This window comes from Littorina saxatilis, linkage group LG9, assembly GCF_037325665.1.
Source record: "Littorina saxatilis isolate snail1 linkage group LG9, US_GU_Lsax_2.0, whole genome shotgun sequence".
Lineage (NCBI taxonomy): Eukaryota > Metazoa > Mollusca > Gastropoda > Littorinimorpha > Littorinidae > Littorina > Littorina saxatilis.
Window position 1 is genome coordinate 52,884,506 of NC_090253.1, and position 24,143 is coordinate 52,908,648.

A 24,143-nucleotide genomic window follows, 5' to 3' on the forward strand; every position below is an offset into this window, starting at 1 on the left:
TTTTTTTAACCCGTAGAATCCTGTCCACAAACTCACGATGCATGTCTAAGTTTACAGTATACAACGTGAGCCATTCCACTGACCAGAGAATTGTTCAGCAGTTCCAAAACCAGCTGTATCACAGGGTACAAGTTGCTATTGTTTTGCGGAGCGAGAGACACAGCACCCCTCCGACCCCCGTAACTGTGGTCCTTTTCTGCTGACTCGGCAGTCTGGAGGTCCGTCAGGCCGATCCAGGAACTGGCTAAGACCACCATGCAGCGAGGGAAGAGTTGACCGATGACCTCCGTGGCACAAGGGAGCTCACTGATGTTACTGATGTGCTTTTCCTTGAAGTGTGTTACACGCTGTGAAATGGCCGGCTCGAAACGATGGAACTCCTTGCCTAGCCATTCACTGAATGCAGTCATCACGGACAGTTTTAGAGGGGTGTGTTCCGGCCATTTGTCCAGCGCTGGATGATAACTCGCGCTGTTCTCGACGGAAGAGCACAACATGAGCAAAACTTCTGTCAGAAAGGACACAGAAGAAGACTTGACGTGTTCTAAGCAGCATGTCAGCAAATCCAAAACGGCAAGCACGAAATCCCACTGATTCTTCAGCGCTAGGTAGGTTTCACAGTCATGTACAGAATTAGTACTGCTGTTGTCAACTCTTGTTGGGCAGGTTTGAAGGGTACCAATGCTACGTACCTGAGACAGCAAATCTTTGACGATGTTTGCTTCCTCGATCCACTTTGGGATGTAACAGTCCAGGTCCACAGCGACTTCATCAGCGACAGAATCTGAATCAATTTGGTCTTCCTGCGTCATACCGGCTTGATCCAAATGCTGTACAGTGGACGTGGTAGAGGTTTCTGCACTAAGAGCGGAACCTGCTATCGTTTTTAGTTCTTGCCTATTTTTACCAACAGAAGGCTCGGTTGTCATTTCCTCTGCTGCCAAGTCTCTTGCGACACAACAGGCTTCTACCATCTGCTTGTTTAATAAGGTATTGACTTGATTGCCTCCCTTTGTTGAGACACTCAGAACAGCTTGCGAATCCGTTTCTCTTTGTTTTCTTTCGGATACCAGTCCTGTCATGCGTGAGGTAGGTAGAGAAAGACCATTTTTTTCTGTGAACTGACTATCATGCTGGCTTGGATCAGCTGCATCATCAACATGTCTTATGTTATCGAGCGTGTCGTTTACAATCACACTCATTTTGTTATTAGCACTAGCAGACCTCATCTGTTCGAAGGGTTTCGAGGCCACTTGGTTGTATGGAAAAAGAGCATGGTGTCTTTTGAAGACTTTCACTTTGTGATTGCAAGACTTGCACTTGTACTGCACACGATCACCTTGTTGGCGAGTCATCAAAGAATCCTCCGTCTGTGTTGAACATGTCGACATCTGTCCGTCGGACGACTGGCATGGGTCTGGGAGCGTCAGGGCTTTCTCTTGCTGGCCCTCTAGTCTGCTTGTGTCACCTTCACCTTCTATAACCATGCTTATCTCCAAACTCCGGTTCCTTTGAACGTCTGGGGTTTTATTTCGACATGCTGGTCGCTTTGTTTCCTCCACATACTTGACACCAATCGTTTTATCCAAACTCCATTTCTTTCCAACATCCGTTCTTTTATTTGAACATTCTACTTCTATAAAAAGTCTCTGTGTGTCATCCGCATGCTCTACACCCATCCTTTTATCTGTTTGTGAACACTCTGGTGTGCCTGTGTCGTCAGCACTTTGTCGTTCTGCACTCAGCCTTCTATCCAAACTCCCATTTTTACGAACATTTGTTACTTCATGTGGACATTCTTGTCTCCTCGTTGTGTCCCCAGCATCTTCTACACCTGTCCTTTTATTCAACCTCCTTCTTTTCATTCTTCTCTTTGCAGACTTTGTCAATTTTAACACTTTTTGTGCTGGATAAGCCAGGGCTAAAACAGCCTGTCGTTTCTTCAAGACTTTTGCTCTGTGCATGCACGGGCCACACACAAAGTCCAACTCCAAGGACAACGAATCATTCTGCTGTTCACTTATCAATGAAACATTGGTCTGTGCTGAGCAAGATGACTTCGGTGAAACAAGAGCTGATGACTGACATGGGTCTGTATTTGTTTCCGGCTGCTGTGTTGTCAACAAAGCATCGCCCCGTGTTGAAGAAGAAGAAGACTGCGGCAGAACTTGCGAGGATAACTGAGATTGTATTTGGAGATCATCATCTTCAAAGTTATCTGTTTCCTCAGAACAAGGAACAGGCGTGCTTTCCAGTTCTGCACTAGCATGCACTTGTGGTGAAGCAAGGCTGGTGAAGATCAGGTTTTGCTTGGAAACTTGGTAAGCGACATCCAGCACTGGTGGCGTGTCTCCGCTGCACGTTCTCATCCAAATGTTCTGAAAGCACAGAGAAACAGATTTAGAATGCACTGCACTCTCTGACAGAGAGGTAAATAGGGAGTCAGACAGACAGACATGTATACACAGACAGACAAACAGAAAGCAAACACATGCATGCACACACGCACGCACCCACGCACGCACGCACGCACACACACACAGGTGCATGCACGCAAGCAAACTCGCATGCAATCATGCACACACTCAAGACTTTATTTCAGTACCTGATAATGAAAAAGGAAAACTAGTGTAAGTTAAGTACTATTAAGCATGAAAACCACACTCACTGTGAGATAGTGCAAGCAATGGCGTTGAAAGCTGACAGACTGGTACTCAAAGGCCACCTTGAACAATCCATGGACGTTGTAGAAATAAGCCTCATCCCCTTTGCGAAGTCCCTCAATGCGACAACCTGTTGTAACATTTTAAGACAAACGACACTGGTTACACAAACAAAGACGTCTCTTCTTGACCCACTCTTCCCAAGTAAAGCCTCTGACGTTGAAAGCGAAAAACAAAGTTCGAGCAGACGTTGTCATAATGCAAATAGGACAGCACGTTTCGCCCTGCAGTCCGGACTGACGATCTAACAGTGAACGACAAGAAGATAATGCAAATAATGACGTCATAGAATGTAACCCTCAATAAAGCATCCAGTGAGATCACTGTATGAGGTACAGCACTTGAAAGGACTGACGGACCCTGCAAATTTCCCTCTCCCAAAACCAGAGGAATGTGCCTGTATACATACCTGAAAATATCAGTTTAGTTGCAAGTCCTCCTCTGGCAAATCTGGCATGGACCCTGCCATTGTTCTTCGCCCAGTCTGACGTGCCAGTCAATACATCACATCCAAGAAAAAGCGGCTGACAATCACCCTGAGAAAAAAAAATTGAATGTCTGAATTCACATACATACATTTATGCATAAGACCAAAAATAAAAAAGGTCTGTTTACGGTAACATAGGCCAAAAAAATAGGGTCGGTAGGTCGGGATTTTTTTTTTTTTCCCTCCAAAAAACCATATTTTTACGTTATTTTGCAAAAAAAAAACAAGATTTTTTTTTTCCCCCCAAATACCAAAAAAAAGTCTAGGGTCGCGCGAAAAAAATAGGGTCGGTCGGGTTACCGTAAACAGACCTATTTTTTTTTTTGGCCTAAGCCTTCAAACTTTAAGCAGCAACTTAACCTTAGCAACCAAAAAAAAATGTAAATGATATGGATGGTTGCTTGCAAAAAAAAAGAAGAAAAGAAAAAGAAGAAGGAAAAGACACACACACACAGGCACACAGGATGTCGTTACGCGTCGGACATCGGACATAGTCCGATTGAAAGGCTCAAATGTCCGATTCACATAGCCGCATGGCGGTCACATGTCCTATCATTTTTAACTGAGCTCTGTCATTGTCCGATAAGAACTCGATTCGTGATATTCAATATTTTCCGTTCAAGATACACATTTTCAAAAAGCGACCGAGCACTCTCGGGTACAGGTGCACTGAAGTTGTGTAGTGCTGATCTTGCGTTTTCGGAAATTCCGAACCGTTTGCGATATGAGCCGTTTGAATACACCCGTCTGCAGCACACTAAAGTTAGGAGTACGGGAGACTACTCCAACTGACTATAAGTCTTGCATCTGCTTTTGGTTTCAGTTTGAGACATTTTGACAAAGCACATTGAATTATGCCACCAAAATAAAACTAAGGCCTAAAAAAAAATAGGTGTGGTTACGGTAACCCGACCTACCCTATTTTTACGGGCCGACCCTATAACTTTTTATTACGGTACATTTGTCAAAAAAAACAAGTCGCGTAAGGCGAAAATACATTTAGTCAAGCTGTCGAACTCACAGAATGAAACTGAACGCAATGCAATTTTTCAGCAAGACCGTATACTCGTAGCATCGTCAGTCCACCGCTCATGGCAAAGGCAGTGAAATTGACAAGAAGAGCGGGGTAGTAGTTGCGCTGAGAAGGATAGCACGCTTTTCTGTACCTCTCTTCGTTTTAACTTTCTGAGCGTGTTTTTAATCCAAACATATCATATCTATATGTTTTTGGAATCAGGAACCGACAAGGAATAAGATGAAAGTGTTTTTAAATCGATTTCGGAAATTTGATTTTGATAATAATTTTTATATTTTTAATTTTCAGACCTTGCTTTTAATCCGAATATAACATATTTATATGTTTTTGGAATCAGAAAATGATGAAGAATAAGATGAACGTAAATTTGGATCGTTTTATAAAAAAATAATTTTAATTACAATTTTCAGATTTTTAATGACCAAAGTCATTAATTAATTTTTAAGCCACCAAGCTGAAATGCAATACCGAAGTCCGGCCTTCGTCGAAGATTGCTTGGCCAAAATTTCAATCAATTTGATTGAAAAATGAGGGTGTGACAGTGCCGCCTCAACTTTTACAAAAAGCCGGATATGACGTCATCAGACATTTATCGAAAAAATGAAAAAAACGTCCGGGGATGTCATACCCAGGAACTCTCATGTCAAATTTCATAAAGATCGGTCCAGTAGTTTACTCTCAATCGCTCTACACACACACACGCACACACACACATACACCACACCCTCGTCTCGATTCCCCCCTCTACGTTAAAACATTTAGTCAAAACTTGACTAAATGTAACAACTAAAAAACGAGTGCAGAAAACGCAATGAAAGCGACAGCGCTCGAGTCGCACACTTATTTCCCTGTCGAGTAGGTTTATTTGTACACATTAGAAAAAAAAGTTAAAAAAAAAAAGTGATTGCCTACCTTCCTACCCTATTTTATTTGGCTATGTTACCTTAACCACACCTATTTTTTTTTGGGCCTAAGGCCTGCCAAAGATCAACAAAAGCTGAAGACCTTTGGCTTTTCAACGGCATCCAGTGCTACGTTTGGGTCAAAAACAGGTTAAAACACGGCGAGCGTCATTCTTGAAAATGACAGTGCCAATGACAGCTTCAGTGTGTCGCCGCTGAAACTGACACAACCACGGAAAGAGAAGTTTTGATGGTGTCGGCACAGCAGAAAATTCGATGAACAGTGTTTTGCACAAAATTATGATGTCCTATTGCAAGTTCTGAAAGCGGTCAAATGTGCTATTGATTCTGAAGAGCTCATGACATTTGTCCTATAGGTGTGAATTTGTAACAACATCCATCCCTGCAACAGTATCCTATTTAGCATTTTAGGGCCTACACCACAATGAAAAAGTGGTAGAACGGTTATGTGAATGCTCACTTTTTGCACGTCATTGATGACAATAAAATTACTGTCTCCATCCAGCAAACAGAATCGTAGTTGTATGTCTGCTATTGTTACGGCATGCAGTTTTACCGCAACCATACTCTGAGGCTGAAGCTTTTGGTTTCGCTTGAACTTATTGTCAGCCATCTTGCTTTTAGTGCAGATCTTTTAAAGTCTATTTACAGAACGATATCAAAACATATATTCTTAGGAAAGCTTGTCGTCTTTTGTTAACTAAATATTGCAACTATAAGACATCAATAATGTACGCACACAAAGCGTTACAACTGTAAGTAGAAACAAATTTTAGAAAGAGCTGTGATAATAAAGAAAGGTTCTGGTCAAAAGTTATTATGTATTCTCATTAATTTTTGTTATAAAGAGAGGTATGTCAAGTAGTTATTTTTTTAAACAGAAATGTATTTTTCTCTGGACAGTGCAAATGAATATTCTCATTTTACAATCGATAAGCTTAACCCGCTCTTTCCTTTTTGCTGCTGTCCATACACAACAAGCCGACCATTCTGCTTCCTGTGAAAATGGCGGACGATATCTTTGGAGACGATAGCCTTTTCTCGGAGTTTGAAAGGGACAGGAACACACAAAATATATTCATACACTATGATCAAGATGACTCGGGTACCGAGAATCGGTCCCGAATTGTTTTCGAGGCCGCTGAGTCGGGTTCTGAAGCATCAGACGACGAGGATAGGAGTGAAATCGAAACCGGCACCGAGACAAAAAATGACCCTGCGGCTGCTGAGAACAACGGACACCAAAAATCTCCGGAGCCCGATAACAGTGCAGGTGATCAACAGATGACAGAAGAACCCGAACCAAGGGAACAGGAAGCAAACAAAGGCCCACAGACAACAAGTTATCAAGAGCAGTTTCAGAGTATCCTTACGTTCCGTTTAGTCTTGAGACACGGCATCATTAAATGATACACGCCAGTAAATACAGCACCCTATAATCACGTGACTTGTAAAATTAACTTCAGACTGGCTGTTTCTCCGCCAATTTTTAGCAGTACAATTATCTTGAGGGAAGAAATCATGGCAAGATCTTGCAACTGAAGCAGATTTGTGATGTAATTCGATCGATTTTACCCGAAATTCGATTTATTAGAAAACGCACCGAGCGGTTACGTCCCTTGAATAAGAACAGAACTAGTTTGCGTTGAAGCTAATTTCAAAGTCAAAATACCATTTATCATCACAAACAAGAATCCAGGGGGGGGGGCGGGGATACAAGGTCCAAAGTTCGATCAGCAGCACTGCTCGGTGCGTTTTCGAATAAATCGAATTTGGGGGATAGTCACATACATGTCACGTGAGTATAGGGTGCTGTATTTACTGGCGTGTTTAGATGATTAATCCCCAAGCCCCAAGTATGAAAGTGAGCTATAATTTGCATAGCCTTGTAAATGTAATGCGCAAGGTGATTTTACCTAATGGCGTTAATGCACACGGAATGTAAAGCCAGCTTGCTGGTTTCTCATACTGAGTAAGGCAGCTGAACAGGGTTCAGCATGGGAGTAAAAGATCAGTATATCACAGTAATAATGGGTCACTTGAGATTATGACCCCCTCAACCTATTTGGGATGGGATCAACTTACAGAAAAAGGCCAAAGCACCAAGTAGGTCAGGGGTGTCACGGGGCATAAGGATTTTGTTCTTAGTTCAAGGAAAGTAACTGACCGGTGCAATCTGAATCGGATGCCATTTCAGCTTAGATTTTGCTGATGCCATTGTATCATATTAGCACACGGTGTGTTCGACTGTGTGCTATATATATCTGAGACATGGGTGGTACAATGGTATTTTATTTTGATATGCTCTTTAACTTACTGAAGAGAATTCTAATGGTCCATTTTCATATTTTATGCACCAATGCTGCAGGGTTTCATTTACTAGTGCGCCCTGCACCATTGGCGCATTAAATCTGAAAATGTCCCATCACAATTCCCTTCAGTGCGTCAGAGGGCGCATTGAGATTACGTACCACTGCAACACCAAATGTACACTTTACATCGGATTAAACACACACACACACACACACACACACACACACACACACACACACACACACACACACACACACACACACACACACAAATAACATGATATAGCAGCTAATTCTCAGATGGCACCATATTGCACCCTTTTGCATGATCTTTGTTCAAAACGTGTACAGACCTCTTTGGCACTTCTTGCCTTCGGCTATATCCCATCGGAATTTGTTTTTTTAAATTTTTTTATTCTCTTTATTTATATAGCGCCTTATCCGAAGTTCAAAGCGCTTTATGCCGTGTGAGATGGAATTTTTTACACAATATATCACGCATTCACATCGACCAGCAAACCTCAAGCCTGTTAGGCGAATGTTCACCTTTCGCGGCCTTTATTCCAAGTCGCACGGGTATTTGATGGACATTTTTATCTATGCCTATACAATTTTGCCAGGAAAGACCCTTTTGTCAATCGTGGGATCTTTAACGTGCACACCCCAATATAGTGTACACGAAGGGACCTCGGTTTTTCGTCTCATCCGAAAGACTAGCACTTGAACCCACCATCTAGGTTAGGAAAGGGGGGAGAAAATAGCGGCCCGACCCAGGGTCGAACACGCAACCTCTCGATTCCGAGCGCAAGTGCGTTACCACTCGGCCACCCAGGTTGAGGGGGACAAATGTCCCATTGCCTTTTTCTCCCAGGCTAATCCCTGAATGCTGCATGGTGTGTCAGTGTTGGTGTTAAAAAAACAACAGCAAACCCTGGCTGCAACAATTGTATTAGATTCAGATCAGGTATGCTTGTGTTTGTCCTGTGTGCGTTTCTGACTTGGTTGCTTGTAATGATACTTTAAAAATTTGGTGTGACAGTTTTCTGTGTTGACAATGACATGTCAATTTATGCTTCATTGATAATTTGATTGATTCATGATTGTCCTTGACTCTATATTAGAAAACAAGTACCGTCAAATTGCCAGGCTTGTTGATTCTGCAAGGTGAGTGGCACAAAATGTTACAGAGCATAATGTCTTAATGAAATATAAACTAGTGTTCTTATTAACACATAAAATGTATACTTTGTACTTTATTAACTAAATTCTTACGGATGAATGAATTAAATTTTTCATGGAAACTGATATGATATAAAACTGCTAAGTCACTACAGTGGTACCTCTGTCTAACGACTTTGAAAATATAACAGAAATCCGGTTGTTATATGGAGGGGTCATAACATGGAGGATTGGTTATGTCTGGGTCCGTCAATGATCCGGAATGACATGGGCGTTTTGATTGATGCCGCCCACAAAGTGATGTTATTCTTTCCTTAAACGATTATGGTGACCTGTTTTCTATTCAATTGATTACCCACACAGTTTTCTTTCTTGTTTAATCAAGCCCCGTAACTACTCCTGGGTTAAGGTTTGAAATAAACAAACTGAGGTCGAACGAAAGCATGCGGTTCCAAAGCATGCACATCGATGTCGATACCAGCTACTTATCATAGTCATACGATACCCAGCAAAGATTTGGTTAAAAACAAAGAAAAGTGTTCCTTCTTCTTCTTCTTCTTCGTTTGTGGGCTGAAACTCCCACGTACACTCGTGTTTTTTGCACGAGTGGAATTTTACGTGTATGACCGTTTTTTACCCCGCCATTTAGGCAGAAAAGTGTTCCAAATGCAAGGAACAAAATGTATAAGGCCACAAAAAAAAAACCAAAAAAAAGGTCTGTTTACAGTAACATAGGCCCAAAAAATAGGGTCGGTAGGTCGGGATTTTTTTTTTTTTTTTTCCCCCAAATGCCAAAAAAAAGTCAAGGGTCGCGCGAAAAAAATAAGGTCAATCGGGTTACCGTAAACAGACTATTTTTTGTTGTTGGCCTAAGCCTGTGCAGACGTAAAGAACCAGGGCAGTGTGTTGAAACTGATGTAAAATTGTAGCCAAAAGCGTCAGTTTTTACGATGAAACTCGACTTGCTCATTCAAGGGACATAACTGCACTACGGACTGTCCACAGAGTTGAGTAATTTAAGACACTACACTACTCACCTTCAAACTTCACTGACGGGATTCTAATGAGAATTTATTGATTCAAACAAACGCGTGGTTGTATATCGCGTCATTCGGTCACGGATCGGGGAAAACCAAGAACAGTTCCAGATTTCAAAACCATGTTCGTCGGCCGCCATTGTTAGCTAGACTGAAAAATGTTTACACGCGCTTTGCATACATACATCACAAAATGTCATGACGTCACCACAACCTTCGGTTTTCGTTCGATGTTCGGATTATTGTCATAACGTTTGAATGACCTTTATCTATTCAAAATAAAGTAATGACCTGAAATAGAAACAAAAAACCATTGGCTTCAGCCGTTTGCGTGCCGAAGTGATGTTGTACATGGACATGATTTCAGCACGTGTTTGTGTTCGTATCGCTTACTCACTAGACTGGAAATGTAACTTAGAGTAAACCAAACCTGTGATAATTTTGGGAAAAGTCGTTATAAGTCCAAGTATGGACGGTCGTATGTCGTATCAGAGAGCGGGACGTAATATGGAGGTGAGAACTACTAAAACAAAGGAGAAAAAAATCCGTCAGAGAAAAGTCGGTCGTAATATCATGGGTGCAACTCTGCCGGCTACATGCCGGCAGCCGGTTTTTGGTTTCATCGGCTGCCGATGTTTTTGTTCCAGGAGAGGGTATTTTTGGCATTTTAAATACGAAAAAAGCTGGACCCCAACTTTTGCCGGTTTTTGGAATTTTCCAGGTTCCACCCATGTAATATTGAGGGACCCGTAAAACTTAAAGAGAGGGGTCGTAAAGGGAGGTACCACTGTAGTTATTGAGAAGAATGGAAACAATTTACTTGACTATCTGATCCTGAAAGAAAAGGCAGATGAATGTGGTTTCAAAAAGAAGAGATGTAAACATACAGTATGGTCAACTGTTTGAGACTGAGAGTATTGATTCATTCAGTAATTGAGACTGAGAGTATTGATTCATTCAGTAATTGAGACTGAGAGTATTGATTCATTCAGTAATTGAGGAGGAAAAAGAGTAACATGAACTGATGAAGCGCTGAAGCACTCAAGCAGATACTGAAGATTCATCGGTTTCAACAAATGAAGGATTTCTGCGCAAGTAGATGTGCTGTGGTGATGCCTCATGGAGAAGGAAGGATTCAGAAACAAGGGCAACAATGCAACCTCAAGCATACAATTAATGGGAGACAACTAAAGTATCAAAGAAGGCCTCGAACAGAGAAGGGCCTTTGGAGCCACACAGCATTATAAATGTCATTTTTATATGTAATGGCGACATCCGGCAGATGAAAGATGCTTCCTCATTTCTCCTTTTTAAATGTTACAAACAAGCTCCATAGCCAAGTTCTGTGATGCTTGGCAATCTTCTGTTGGATACATGTCTGAAGACACTGAAATTCATGAAGAAGAGGACCTTGGACAATTCAAGAAGCAAGACCTACCAAAGTTCCGATGCACCTCTTTACTTGAATAAGAGTTCACCGCATGCACTGCAGTCCAGACTATGATCATGCTGATTGGATTTGATTTTTTTTTATCCGAGTATAATCTCGTAAAGTTTAACTTAAAGAGAATATGGCATTAGTCACCACCAAATTATTATAATTATTATTTTTTAGATCTATATAATATATTAAAGATAAAGATTTGCTTTGAGTCACTTCAATGATAACTACGACACTACCAAGGCCTTCTTGCGAAGAAGATTCTGGAAGAAGATAACTGCAAAGAAAAGGATGACGTGACAAAGTTAGTTTTCAAAGTTGCACTACCATGTTGTGCATGAATTTCACTATGGCTATGCACGTTGACTTTTGCACACCTGTCTTCTAGCATGCCCTGGAACAGTCAAAAGAGAACGTTCACCTAGTTTGCTCCGAAACCTTCAGGGAACATTTCTGTCAGAACTTTAGAACGAGAGCCTTTAACGAATATGTTTTACTTTGAGTCTTTTAAGGCATTAAAACTGTGCAACTGTTGGTTTAACATTGATTCTCACAGCTGGTTGCAGATGACCTGCGCTTGCTGGGCTCAAAGTGAGAGTCTTGGGGTTGTGTGTCATCTGGGCCATTCTTTGCTTGCTTGCCCTGATGGCTGACACACAGGTATTGACTCAGCTTGTGTACGTTTGCTCTCTCACTCTTGATCAGATTCAAACAAATGTGTAATTGAGTAGTCATGTTTGTTTCTGTCTGAGTTATTAATACATCTATTTTACGTACACATATGATGCTTTCAATCAAAGCTAGATACATAGCTGCCAACCCTCCCGATTTTTTTCGGGAATCTCCCGATGTTTGAAATCCATCACGAAATCCTGAAATTTGTTCGATTTTCGGGAGAGAAAAAAATCTAAAATAATTTGTGAAAGCAGCCCCGTTTTGGGGGGACGAAACCGGTGAAAAGACTTTCCAGCCGGAACTGAGACCAGCCAAGTCGATGTGCGCAGCGCATGTACGGAAAATAAGTTGTGCTTATTTCCGGAATTGGCCTTCTAATTCTAAAAATGCCACCGAAAACAACAACAAAATATCAAAAACCAAAGGCTTAAGTGAAGGTTTTTTTTACCAATGAATGGCAATTTTGAGCATGACAATTAACATACCAGAATTATTTTTTTTTTTGCACCTTCATTTGCAAAAATCTTTGGCCCCCAGACCCCCACAGGAATTTCATAGTCATAAGGTTGGCAGCCATGTAGTTGCAGAGAGAACGGTGTGTGTAACTGTAAGTCGCTCAGATGTGAAGAGTTTGTTTCCAACGTTCTTGAGGGATTTTATCATGTACAATACAAGTGTTCTGTTACACACATTTACATAATAATTCCACACTGTGTTCTTCACGCCAGCTGTTTCATGGTTATCTCCTCCTGAAGAATGCAATAGGAAGGGAAACAACTTGAAGAATATTTGGATTGGAATCTGCAGTTGTAACCTCAGGACAACTCAGGCCAGCAACTTCTCGTAGTTTCGACAGGGATGAAAATGAAGTGGATGACCAAGGAACGAGAGACAGCAAATTGAAACTGAGGGACACCATCTGGCCAGAGGAGACAGCGCTACAAAAGAAGCTATACGGCCCGAGAGAGGACTTGGAGAGGACAGCACGTTTCACCCTGCAGTCCGGACTGACGATCTAACAGCAAACGACAAGAAGAAGAAAAAACTGGGAAATCATCTGCCAAAGAACATGGATTTATCTTTCCTGGGAATGTCTGCTGTGAAGCCAGAGGGGAGCATTTCATGTTTAGCTGTTCATCCAAGCCCACCCTTTTTCTTTTGGATAGACGGGGAAGCGCAGACTCAACAAGACTTGGACAATGTATGCAGAAGATGAAGTCTCTTTTTGGCACCAGTGGATGAGACCTGTTTCTTCACTTTTTGCATGGGCTAACTGAAGAAACTGGAACTTGCCGCTGAAGACAAGAAGACTTCATACATCAGGTTTTCTTCACAAGCATGATTCATACAAGTCATCTTCTCCACAAGGAATGAAAGATTTTAATTCACCAGCGACGATGATGAAAACAAGACTGTGACTTACAAGTTACATGAAGACTTTATCCTTTCCTTTGCCTTGCTCATTCTTTTGTTGAGACACTAATCACCCTCACATTCACGTACGTTCCATTAATTAGTTTCATTTTGGAAACAAACTCTTCAACTCAGAAGTAGATAGATTAGGTTGTGATGCAGGCCTGAAAGTGGCCAGTATTTTAGTCGCCATGGCCAGTAGAAACATGTAACTGGCGAGTAGAAGTGTTCGAGTAAAGCTGCTGAAAGTGAAACAACTTGTTGGTTTGGCTAGCACAGTTTGCTCTCTGGCTAGTAAATTTTTAGAATCACCACCCAAAGGCGAGTACACCATTTGTTGGACTTTCAGGGCTGTGATGTAGGGCAAATACATGTACAGGGTGACACAAAAAAAACAGATCCCACCAAAAGTTTAATATTTTCTGAAATAATCAGCCGATTCTTTTATTTTTTCAGGTGAGCCAAGCTGAAATGATGTTCTAACAGCCCACCAAGTTTGAGCTTCAAGATGTCATGGACAACGGAGCATAAGACATTTATAGTCGAGGCCTATTTTCGGTCGAATTCTATCCACGCTGCTCAACTGGAATTCAAAAGACAGTTTGGACGTAGAGACTTTCCTGTTAAATCAGTTATCTATGGATGGAGGGATAAGTTCAGAGACCATGGGACTGTCAATAACCTCAATAGTAAAAACCCTAACAGGGGATCCCACTCTGGTCGACCTAAATCAGCAAGGACACCGAGGAATATTGATTCAGTCAGAGAGTCTGTTGTGCGCAGCCCGAGCAAATCTGTTCGCCGGCGAAAATAGGCCTCGACTATAAATGTCTTATGCTCCGTTGTCCATGACATCTTGAAGCTCAAACTTGGTGGGCTGTTAGAACATCATTTCAGCTTGGCTCACCTGAAAAAATAAAAGAATCGGCTGATTATTTCAGAAAATATTAAACTTTTGGTGGGATCTGGTTTTTTTGTGTCACCCTGTATGTCTTCCTTGTGTCATTTGCACTGTTGGGATATATATATTATCCGTACCTGGGAGACAATGAGTTAAAAGAGCAACCAGGATAAGATCAATTAAGCTACGCTGGACAAAATTAAAAATTCCGGCTCTTAGATAAATATACTCTAGCACAAAAATATGTGTCTGGGTACAATTACATGTAAATTTATAGACGTCACTGTCGCCTTCTGTGCACTGAAGTAAAGTACCAGGTATGTTTCCACAGAATTGAGCTAACAACATCATATTTTGACCGCAACACAGTGGTCTTGTGGTAAGGCGTCCGCCCAGTGAGCGGGAGGTCGTGGGTTCGAACCCCGGCCGGGTCATACCTAAGACTTTAAAATTGGCAATCTAGTGGCTGCTCCGCCTGGCGTCTGGCATTATGGGGTTAGTGCTAGGACTGGTTGGTCCGGTGTCAGAATAATGTGACTGGGTGAGACATGAAGCCTGTGCTGCGACTTCTGTCTTGTGTGTGGCGCACGTTAAATGTCAAAGCAGCACCGCCCTGATATCACCCTTCGTGGTGGACTGGGCGTTAAGCAAACAAACAAACAAATCTTTATTTTGGAAACACCACAGTATGTATGCTCAATATTTGTAAATACTTGTAACACAGTGCAGATTTTCTTAAAACAAAATGCCTCATGATGAAACGAAAATAACTCTTATTTGCAAGCAGGGTTTTTGTAAGTCTTGGGTAGAAATTGGATTGGATTCGATTCGATTCGATTGGATAAGATTTACAGTCCAGTGAGGTTACCCTCATGGAAATTCGGGCTGCTTTCTCCCCGGGGAAAGCGAGCTGCCATACATACGGCGCTACCCATATTTATTTATTTTCCCCCTGCATGCGTGTATTCATGTTTCCTGAGACTTAATGCCGTGTGACATGGAATTTTTTACTTTATTCCAAGTCCCACGGGTATTTGATGGACATTTTTATCTATGCCTATACAATTTTGCCAGGAAAGACCCTTTTGTCAATCGTGGGATCTTTAACGTGCACACCCCAATGTAGTGTACACGAAGGGACCTCGGTTTTTCGTCTCATCCGAAAGACTAGCACTTGAACCCACCACCTAGGTTAGGAAAGGGGGGAGAAAATTGCGGCCTGAACACGCAACCTCTCGCTTCCGAGCGCAAGTGCGTTACCACTCGGCCACCCAGTCCCATTGTTGTGATAGGCTTAGGACTAGCACACTGGGAAACAGATTAGTTCTGATGAACAAATTATACAAGTGGACACAGTGGAACCTCTCTTTTAGGACCTACACAAATCTGAGAAAATCCGATCTTTAAAAGGAGGGAGTCTCACAATCGGGGGACATGTACAGAGGTTTTTATCAGACAGTCCAGGAAAACAGGGTTTTAACCCCTTCACTGCCCACCCCGTATGTAATACGTGGTCATTTTCGGTTTGCCCTACGCCCATAACCGTATCTCATACGTGGGATTTGTGTCAACAACATTTCAAGACATTTCTGAAAACGAAATGGGAGGTAACCACACTGTCCAAGTACTTGTAGGGGTTCTATACACAGTTCTTTCCCATAGACCGTTCGGATAATGCTGTTATACTGTGGCAGTGAAGGGGTTAAAAAGAATGTTGTCTTAAAAGGGGTTCCACTGTTCATGGTTATCATGCTCTCTCAGTGTCACCCTTCTTGTTGGCAACATTTTTGTTGTGCCTTTTTTTACTGGGGGGGGGGAGGTTCTGGCTCATTTTGTTTGGTCACAAGGTTTTCCTGTTCCTACTCTTCTCCTTACCTTGTCAACAGGTGTGTGACTGACGAGCAGAGTCCTGGGGTACAGGTGGTGTTCCACAACAACAAGTTTGCCAAGTAAGTTCCATACTGACCGATCTGTACACAATATTGTTTGCTTGTACAGTTTAACCTGCCTTGACAACCACCTCTTGATAACGGCCACATGCCCATAACGACCATCCTAAAAAGTGTTAGACTTTTTTTCTGTGTCATTTACCTTTCCATAGTCACATACATTCTGATAATCATCGGACCACGCTATCGCTCAGGGTCGAACTCGCAACCTCTCGCTTCAGAGCACAAGTGCGTTACCACTCGGCCACCCAGTCCAGTCAACTGTACAATGACACCCCACATCCTGAATCCACCATCCTTGTTCCTTCCCCTCCATCTCACACATACACAACGATATGGTTTTTCTGCTTCTTTTGTTATGTTTTTTGCTTGCTTTTCCTAGGAAATATCGGAGTCGGATTGAACAGTTCATCGTCAGCCTGACGGAACATTCTGACAAGAAAGACTTCACAAAGGTTGCCGCGGAATTCACTGGAAGGGTAGGTCATCTACTCTTATCTTCACTTTGTGCATTTTCTTTGGTCTCTGGAAGTAAGAGTGTGTGGGGGGAGGGGTCGAGTTTCTGCCTTTTTTTACTTCCAAGTTTAGTTTTGTAGCTGCTCGCTTCCCATTGTCTATTTCCTTCTTACTTGTAAAAGCTGTGAGTGAAAGTAATTTTTTCTTTTAGTTTACGTTTGAGTGCCTGTGTCTGTGTTGTGTGTATGTTGCATCGATCATATTTTCTAGCAATTTTATTTTATTTTGACAGAAGTCTGGTCTTCTTCTTCTCGTTTGCTCCTACATAAGTCTTGTCAGTTCTGCTTCACATTGGTAAGGCCAAAAAAAAAAAAGGTCTGTTTACGGTAACAAAGGCCAAAAAAATAGGGTCGGTTGGTCGGGATTTTTTTTTTTTTTTTTTTTTTTTTTTTCCAAATGCCAAAAAAAAGTCTAGGGTCGCGCGAAAAAGATAGGGTCGGTCGAGTTACCGTAAACAGACTATTTTTTTTTTTGGCCTAAACCGGTTAACAGTTATGCTGAAAGTGAAATCTGTTTTTTGTTTTGTTTCCTTACAACAGATCTCGGTGCCATCATGCATGGACATTAATGATACACTGCCGCCAGAGAAACGGAACAATCGCATGTTGCAGCTGCATGAGGTTTGTATACTTTTTTGTCATGGTTTTCTGTGATGGTGGGTGGGGAGAAGGGGTGTGTGCACACACTATCTGTGTGAAACTGTAAGTTTGTGTCCGTGACAATTTGACTCATCTCGTAACTTATGAAATGCATAACAATACTTGTTGGCTCACGTAAGTGTAGCCTATGCGATGCTAACTTTTGTCTGTCTGTGCGTGCATGCGTATGTATGTATGTATGTATGTCTGTGGTAGAAACTTTAACATTTGAAGATGTCACATTATGGCGTAAGAGGGTTATACGTCACGCGAAGGAATTACTGAAAGTCCCGGTCCTTGCTATTTTGAGCGGGCCGAGACTAGTTGGCAGTCGTGTCCTAAAGTAGGCTTGCAGACAAACAGATCTAGATCTAGTGTCTCGCTTTCTTGCACAGTGTCACCTATGCTTACTGTGTGTGTGTGTATGTGTGACGGAGTGATTGAGTTTGTGTTACTGTTTGTCGATTTCTTACGTGAGCCTTGAAGGCTTCGCCTCTTGTTTTTCTCTCATCTTGACAAACTGAAAATAAAATGAATAGTAGACAATTTTTGGAAATAATTCTGTTGGGTTTGTATAGGATGTGAAAGAGTGAATACCCTTGCTTTTCTTCTAACAAAAATAACTTTACACATGCTCCAGTCCACGTGTTTCCGACACAATCCTCGCTAGTGGTTGGCCCGTCTAATGTTTGTCCGAATAAAAAGCAAGGGCATTTACTCTTTCACAACCCATACAAACCCGACAGAGTTATTTTTGACATTCATATATATATTGACGGTTTGATCTGCCAGATAAGGGGCAAGGGAGATAAATGCCTTTGCACAAAGTTTTTTTTCTTCTTTTTCTGCTTACTCTACTTTTTTTTTTTTTTTTTTTTCTTTCTTTTTTTTTGCTTAACGCCCAGCCGACCACGAAGGGCCATATCAGGGCAGTGCTGCTTTGACATATAACGTGCGCCACACACAAGACAGAAGTCGCAGCACAGGCTTCATGTCTCACCCAGTCACATTATTCTGACACCGGACCAACCAGTCCTAGCACTAACCCCATAATGCCAGACGCCAGGCGGAGCAGCCACTAGATTGCCAATTTTAAAGTCTTAGGTATGACCCGGCCGGGGTTCGAACCCACGACCTCCCGATCACGGTGATATCAGGGCGGTGCTGCTTTGACATTTAACGTGCACCACACAGAAGACAGAAGTCGCAGCACAGGCTTCATGTCTCACCCAGTCACATTATTCTGACACCGGACCAACCAGTCCTAGCACTAACCCCATAATGCCAGACGCCAGGCGGAGCAGCCACTAGATTGCCAATTTTAAAGTCTTAGGTATGACCCGGCCGGGGTTCGAACCCACGACCTCCCGCTCACTGGGCGGACGCCTTACCACTAGGCCAACCGTGCCGGTTTACTCTACTTACTGCACATATTATTTTTACTTTATGAATAGTAACGACATTCATTGTTTATTTTCAGATCACTGGCTGTGCTCAGTTTCACCATGGCTTCATGGTTGATTCCCGCGGCTGCCCGCACGACGCTGATGAACCAACAGAGATCAGCCGTGGGGAGCCCCCAAAGTTTCCTTTCCCTTCATAGTCACTTTTCACAACATACACTGGTCATTCTGCTTTTAAAGCTGAAAATTTTTTTTGGAAAAACAAACAAAAACTGGATAATCTGAGTCTTAAAACGCAGGCAATTTCATTGACACGATGAAGAGAAACTGTATGAAAATCGGGCTAAGTCGAGGGTCCTGAAGCGGTGGTTTCACTGTATCTGTAAGAGTAACATACTTTTCAGGGGGAGGGGAGGGGGTGGGGGGGGGGGGGGGGGGGGGGGGGGGGGGTCTGGCAGCTCAGTTGGTAAAGCCCTGGACTTGTGATCCTTGGATCCCTGGGTTTGTCGTTTGAATCCAGGCCTGGACAGACAGAGGTCAACTTTATGTGCAGACTCAGAGATGGTATCCATGTCCAACCCTCATCAATCAATCAATCAATCAATAGGAGGCTTATATGGCGCGTATTCCGTGGGTACAGTTCTAAGCGCAGGGATTTATTTTTATTTTATTTTATTTTTATTTTTATGCAATTTATATCGCGCACATATTCAAGGCGCAGGGATTCATGTCACCAGTTGCTTGGAAAAGACCTATGTCCTGAACATGACCCCATATGGTAGTGACATGGACTTCAGTCTCCTATCAAACAAATTTGGGTCCTTTCTTTAAATTTGTTAAAAATTGTGTATGGGTGTCAGAACGTGAAGGAGGAGTTGTCTGATGTTTTACTGTTAGTGTTCTTTCGTGCGGGTTTTTTTTTTCAACAAAAGGTTTTTAATTTTAATTTTGTTGTTAATTCCTTAACTATGACGTAGATACTTTCAAGTGTTTGATGAAATTTTCCCACCTGATGAAACCATAGCACCGCCATCCAAACCTGGAAGGTAAGTACATGTTGACTTTTTCTGCGACATTGAATATACTACTTCTGTCATTCTATTTCCAAGCTCTCATGACATTCAAAGCGAAACAGAGAGCATTTGGGACAGATATCTTGCGAGAGCTGCGAAGACTCTGAAGTGGTGTTTAGCATAGCTAACATTACCCAATATTGACGGACTGTGTGATGATATCTTCTGCTATGGTCTGTTGAGACAGTGATATCAAAATCGAGACCGGAGGTCGAGATTTTGATATCACTGTCGAAACAGACCAATAGCAGAAGATATCATCACACAGTCAGTCAATGTTAGATATATTGCTAATTCTCTGGACATTTTGTACTTACTGTAAAGAAATTACAAAAGTATTTGTCTCAGTTTTGGCTGTTCCATATCCCTCCCTCTGATTATTATTTCTTTTTGTTCACTCTTTTCTTGTACTTTTCAGTATTTCAAAATGTTTTTTCTTTCAAAAAGTCTTTAGTCACTTGCTCAACTAAATTCTGGAATCATTACATTTTCATATATATTTGTTTGTTTTTAAATTTAGGTGTTTTTGTTTTTGAAGTGGGGAAGCAATAAAGAGGTCGTCGATATCAAAACTGATATCGACGGAAATGTCGTCGATATCACTTTTGCACTGAGCTCAGTTTTGCCAAATTGACCAATGGAAATCCACGTAACATATGAAATAGCAATATACATGTATGCATGTGCATTTGTGGTTATAATTCACGAAAATTTGGGTTTTGCACATGTTCAGCAGCCAACATCAAACCATTTGTTTATACCCAAGGAGAGCGTGAGGGATGGGTTTACCTAAACCTGATACTCATGACCACTGAAGCTTCAAAGTAAAACTGAGTCATTGGTCGTGAAAAAAGTCTACCGCACATGGTTAGAACTTTCAACTAGGGCGGTAGGGGGTCAATGCAAGATACATGTACTGTTTGCTCCGCAATCTCCAGCTCAATTTTGAACATTTCAGTTTCACTAAAATGATCCTCGATTTTAAGTGAGGGTGTCAAAACTGAAGCTTCGTTTCAAAACCTATAAGAAAGTGCATGAAGGTCTTGCTGAGATGATGTTTCATTTTTCTCAGACAGAAGAACAGCTGCTTTAACTGTGGAGGTGAGCATCGACTGAACGAGTGCACGTTGCCCAAAGACCAAAACCGTATCCGCATCAAGCGTCGCGAGCAACAGGACAGGAGTGCCAACTCCAAACCCAGGTAAGGAGAGACTGTATTTTGATTGATACAGAGACGGGCGCGGTGGCGTGCTGGTAAGACGTCGGCCTCCTAATCGGGAGGTCGTGAGTTCGAATCCCGGTCGCTGCCGCCTGGTGGGTTAAGAGTGGAGATTTTTCCGATCTCCCAGGTCAACTTATGTGCAGACCTGCTAGTGACTTAACCCCCTTCGTGTGTACACGCAAGCACAAGACCAAGTGCGCACGGAAAAGATCCTGTAATCCACGTCGGAGTTCGGTGGGTTATGGAAACACGAAAATATCCAGCATGCCTACTCAACGAAAGCGGAGTGAAGCTGACTATGCTCTCAGAGTATAGTTTGGGGAACCCAAATGGGCAAACGAGCTCACACGTAACCAGAACATTCTGGAACGCTGAAGAAGAAGAAGATTGATTACAGTGGAACCCCCCCCCTTTCAAGACCCTGATTTCTCAGATTGTCTGTCCATAACCTCTGTAAATTTACCCCCATTTTAAGATTTCCTTCTTTTTCAGACCTGATTTCTCAGATTGTCTGTCCATAACCTCTGTAAATTTACCCCCATTTTAAGATTTCCTTCTTTTTCAGACCCTGATTTCTCAGATTGTCTGTCCATAACCTCTGTAAATTTACCCCCATTTTAAGATTTCCTTCTTTTTCAGACCCTGATTTCTCAGATTGTCTGTCCAAAACCTCTGTAAATTTACCCCCATTTTAAGATTTCCTTCTTTTTCAGACCTGATTTTCTCAGATTTTTGAAGGGAGGGGGGGGGTCCAGTGTATCATCTGTTCCGTGTTTTTAACATTTCTCATTGGACGGGGATGTAGCTCAGTCGGTAGCGCGCTGGATTTGTATCCAGTTGGCCGCTGTCAGCGTGAGTTCGTCCCCACGTTCGGCGAGAGATTTATTTCTCAGAGTCAACTTTGTGTGCAGACTCGCCTCGGTGTCCGAACACCCCCCGTGTGTACACGCAAGCACAAGACCAAGTGCGCACGAAAAAGATCCTGTAATCCATGTCAGAGTTCAGTGGGTTATAGAAACACGAAAATACCCAGCATGCTTCCTCCGAAAGCGGCGTATGGCTGCCTAAATGGCGGGGTAAAAACGGTCATACACGTAAAAGCCGTGGGAGTTTCAGCCCATGAACGAACAAACAAACAAGCAAACATTTCTCATTATTGTGCTAATTTATTTAGCAAGTGTAGGTAGCTCAGCAAGGACTAGCGGCAATCATGATTATATTCTACCATCCTTTGGTGATACATTGGGTGTATGGGTCTGTATTCGTGTTTGCGAAAAGTCCATTGTGCGGTGATCATTCTTGTTAAAGAAATGTGAGGTGCAGTGTTTGTGTGAAATGTGAGATGCAGTGTTTTTGTGTAATGTGAGATGAAGTGTTTGTGTAAAATGTGAGATGAAGTGTTTGTGTGAAATGTGAGATGCAGTGTTTGTGTGAAATGTGAGATGCAGTGTTTGTGTCAAATGTGAGATGAAGTGTTTGTGTCAAATCTGAGATGCAGTGTTTGTGTGAAATGTGAGATGCAGTGTTTGTGTGAAATGTGAGATGAAGTGTTTGTGTTAAATGTGAGATGAAGATTGAAGTGTTTGTGTCAAATGTGAGATGAAGTGTTTGAGTAGAACAGTTGGAAACGTTATGTATGTGTCACTGTGAGGTTGATTATTTACGGTATTATTGATCTGTTGATGACAGCAACCCCAACCGCTACCACGAGGACCCGGAACTGGACCCTGCCAAGGTCAAGTTTGAGGCTGGGATTATCAGGTCAGTCAACCGCAAGTAGTAAACTTGTGACTTTTTACAGTTTTATTCTCCGTTTTGCCCCTTCTGCCCCGTATCTCTCTGTTTTGGGCAAAAACCTGATTTAGCCCCGTGTGAGTAGAGCTGCCAACTGCTACGCTTTCAGTGTAGCATGCTACGTTTAAAGGCAAATTGCTACGCTGTTACGCCAAGCTTGGAATTGCTGCACACGAACGTCCTTCAGGCCCTAGAGAACGACAAACTCCCACAGCTGGCCAAAGCATTACAGATGGTCAGACAAACCAGAAGAGTTGTCCTCCAGTGGATACCAGCACACTGTGGGATACCAGGAAATGAAAGGGCAGATGAGCTGGCAAAAGAAGGAGCCGTGGAAGACCAACCTGAAAACAGTGTCAGCTTTAGTGAGCAGAAGACAATCATCAAGGCATTGATGAGGCCAAGGACAAACAGAGATGACTACCACACAATGTCCAGAGAGCAGCAAGTCAACCTCATCAGGCTGCGTACTGGCCACAACAGGCTCAATGCTCACATGAACCGAAAGTTCAAGCTGGCGCCATCACCAACCTGTGCCTGCGGTCAAGAGGACCAAACAGCGGAACACATCTTACAGCGATGTCCCTTACTAGATGAGGAACGAAAAGAAGTGTGGCCGTCACCAACTCCCTTGCAGACCAAACTATACGGCAGTCGACAGGAGTTGGAGAAAACGACAACATTTATCACCAGTGCTGGACTGATTGTGTAACCTCTGCGAACGCCAGGAAGAAGAAGAAGCTGCACACGAACAAATAATTGCAAGCATGCAACAATTTGCTCTTTCTTGTGAGTCCTGGTACTCGTTTCGGATTCTCATTCCATGTAGTGGTCAGAATGTGTTTGATAAAACATCGTCCACACTGTAAAGTGGCACTGCAGACACTCTCTGTTGGCAATTATCTTTCTTTTTTCCAAATAAATTTTTAGAAAATGTGTATATTCTTGCGCGAAAAAGCCTTAATGTGGATGTGCGAATAAATTTGAGATAATGCCACACTCAAACACCATTTGCCATGCTGAAAATTCCAAAGAAATTTAAATTGCTACACTTGGGGTTTCACAAGGGTTGGCAGGTCTGTGTGAGATGAGTGTATCTTCTTCTTCTTCTGCGTTCGTGGGCTGAAACTCCCACGTACACTCGTGTTTTTGCACGAGTGGAATTTTACGTGTATGACTGTTTTTACCCCGCCATTTAGGCAGCCATACGCCGCTTTCGGAGGAAGCATGCTGGGTATTTTCGTGTTTCTATAACCCACCGAACTCTGACATGGATTACAGGATCTTTTTCGTGCGCACTTGGTCTTGTGCTTGCGCGTACACACGAAGGGGGATAAGTCACTAGCAGGTCTGCACATAAGTTGACCTGGGAGATCAGAAAAATCTCCACACTTAACCCACCAGGCGGCCGAGATTCGAAC

At 42.4% G+C, this 24,143-nt stretch overlaps 2 protein-coding genes and 1 long non-coding RNA gene across 3 annotated transcripts in view; 1 reads left to right on the top strand and 2 right to left on the bottom strand.

Moving 5' to 3' along the window:
• Positions 1 to 5,792, bottom strand: part of LOC138976443 (uncharacterized) — a 6,766-nt gene extending 974 nt beyond the window's left edge. Inside the window, exons 1-4 of the mRNA XM_070349298.1 lie at positions 5,630 to 5,792; positions 3,133 to 3,259; positions 2,669 to 2,793; positions 1 to 2,378 (exon numbers count right to left, since the gene is read on the bottom strand). The exon at positions 1 to 2,378 is cut by the window's left edge and continues 974 nt beyond it. Of these exons, the coding sequence (XP_070205399.1) occupies positions 33 to 2,378; positions 2,669 to 2,793; positions 3,133 to 3,259; positions 5,630 to 5,782 (2,751 nt within the window). The 5' untranslated portion in view covers positions 5,783 to 5,792 and the 3' untranslated portion in view covers positions 1 to 32. The remainder of the gene's footprint in view (positions 2,379 to 2,668; positions 2,794 to 3,132; positions 3,260 to 5,629) is intronic.
• LOC138976510 (uncharacterized) overlaps positions 1 to 24,143 on the bottom strand; it is a 445,777-nt gene that overhangs the window by 119,693 nt on the left and 301,941 nt on the right. The window lies entirely within an intron of this gene.
• LOC138976947 (zinc finger CCHC domain-containing protein 8-like) overlaps positions 6,162 to 24,143 on the top strand; it is a 22,363-nt gene continuing 4,381 nt past the window's right edge. The window contains exons 1-9 of the mRNA XM_070349840.1: positions 6,162 to 6,532; positions 8,603 to 8,645; positions 16,014 to 16,076; positions 16,459 to 16,555; positions 17,132 to 17,212; positions 18,711 to 18,814; positions 19,611 to 19,679; positions 20,779 to 20,907; positions 22,618 to 22,689. Of these exons, the coding sequence (XP_070205941.1) occupies positions 6,175 to 6,532; positions 8,603 to 8,645; positions 16,014 to 16,076; positions 16,459 to 16,555; positions 17,132 to 17,212; positions 18,711 to 18,814; positions 19,611 to 19,679; positions 20,779 to 20,907; positions 22,618 to 22,689 (1,016 nt within the window). The 5' untranslated portion in view covers positions 6,162 to 6,174. The remainder of the gene's footprint in view (positions 6,533 to 8,602; positions 8,646 to 16,013; positions 16,077 to 16,458; positions 16,556 to 17,131; positions 17,213 to 18,710; positions 18,815 to 19,610; positions 19,680 to 20,778; positions 20,908 to 22,617; positions 22,690 to 24,143) is intronic.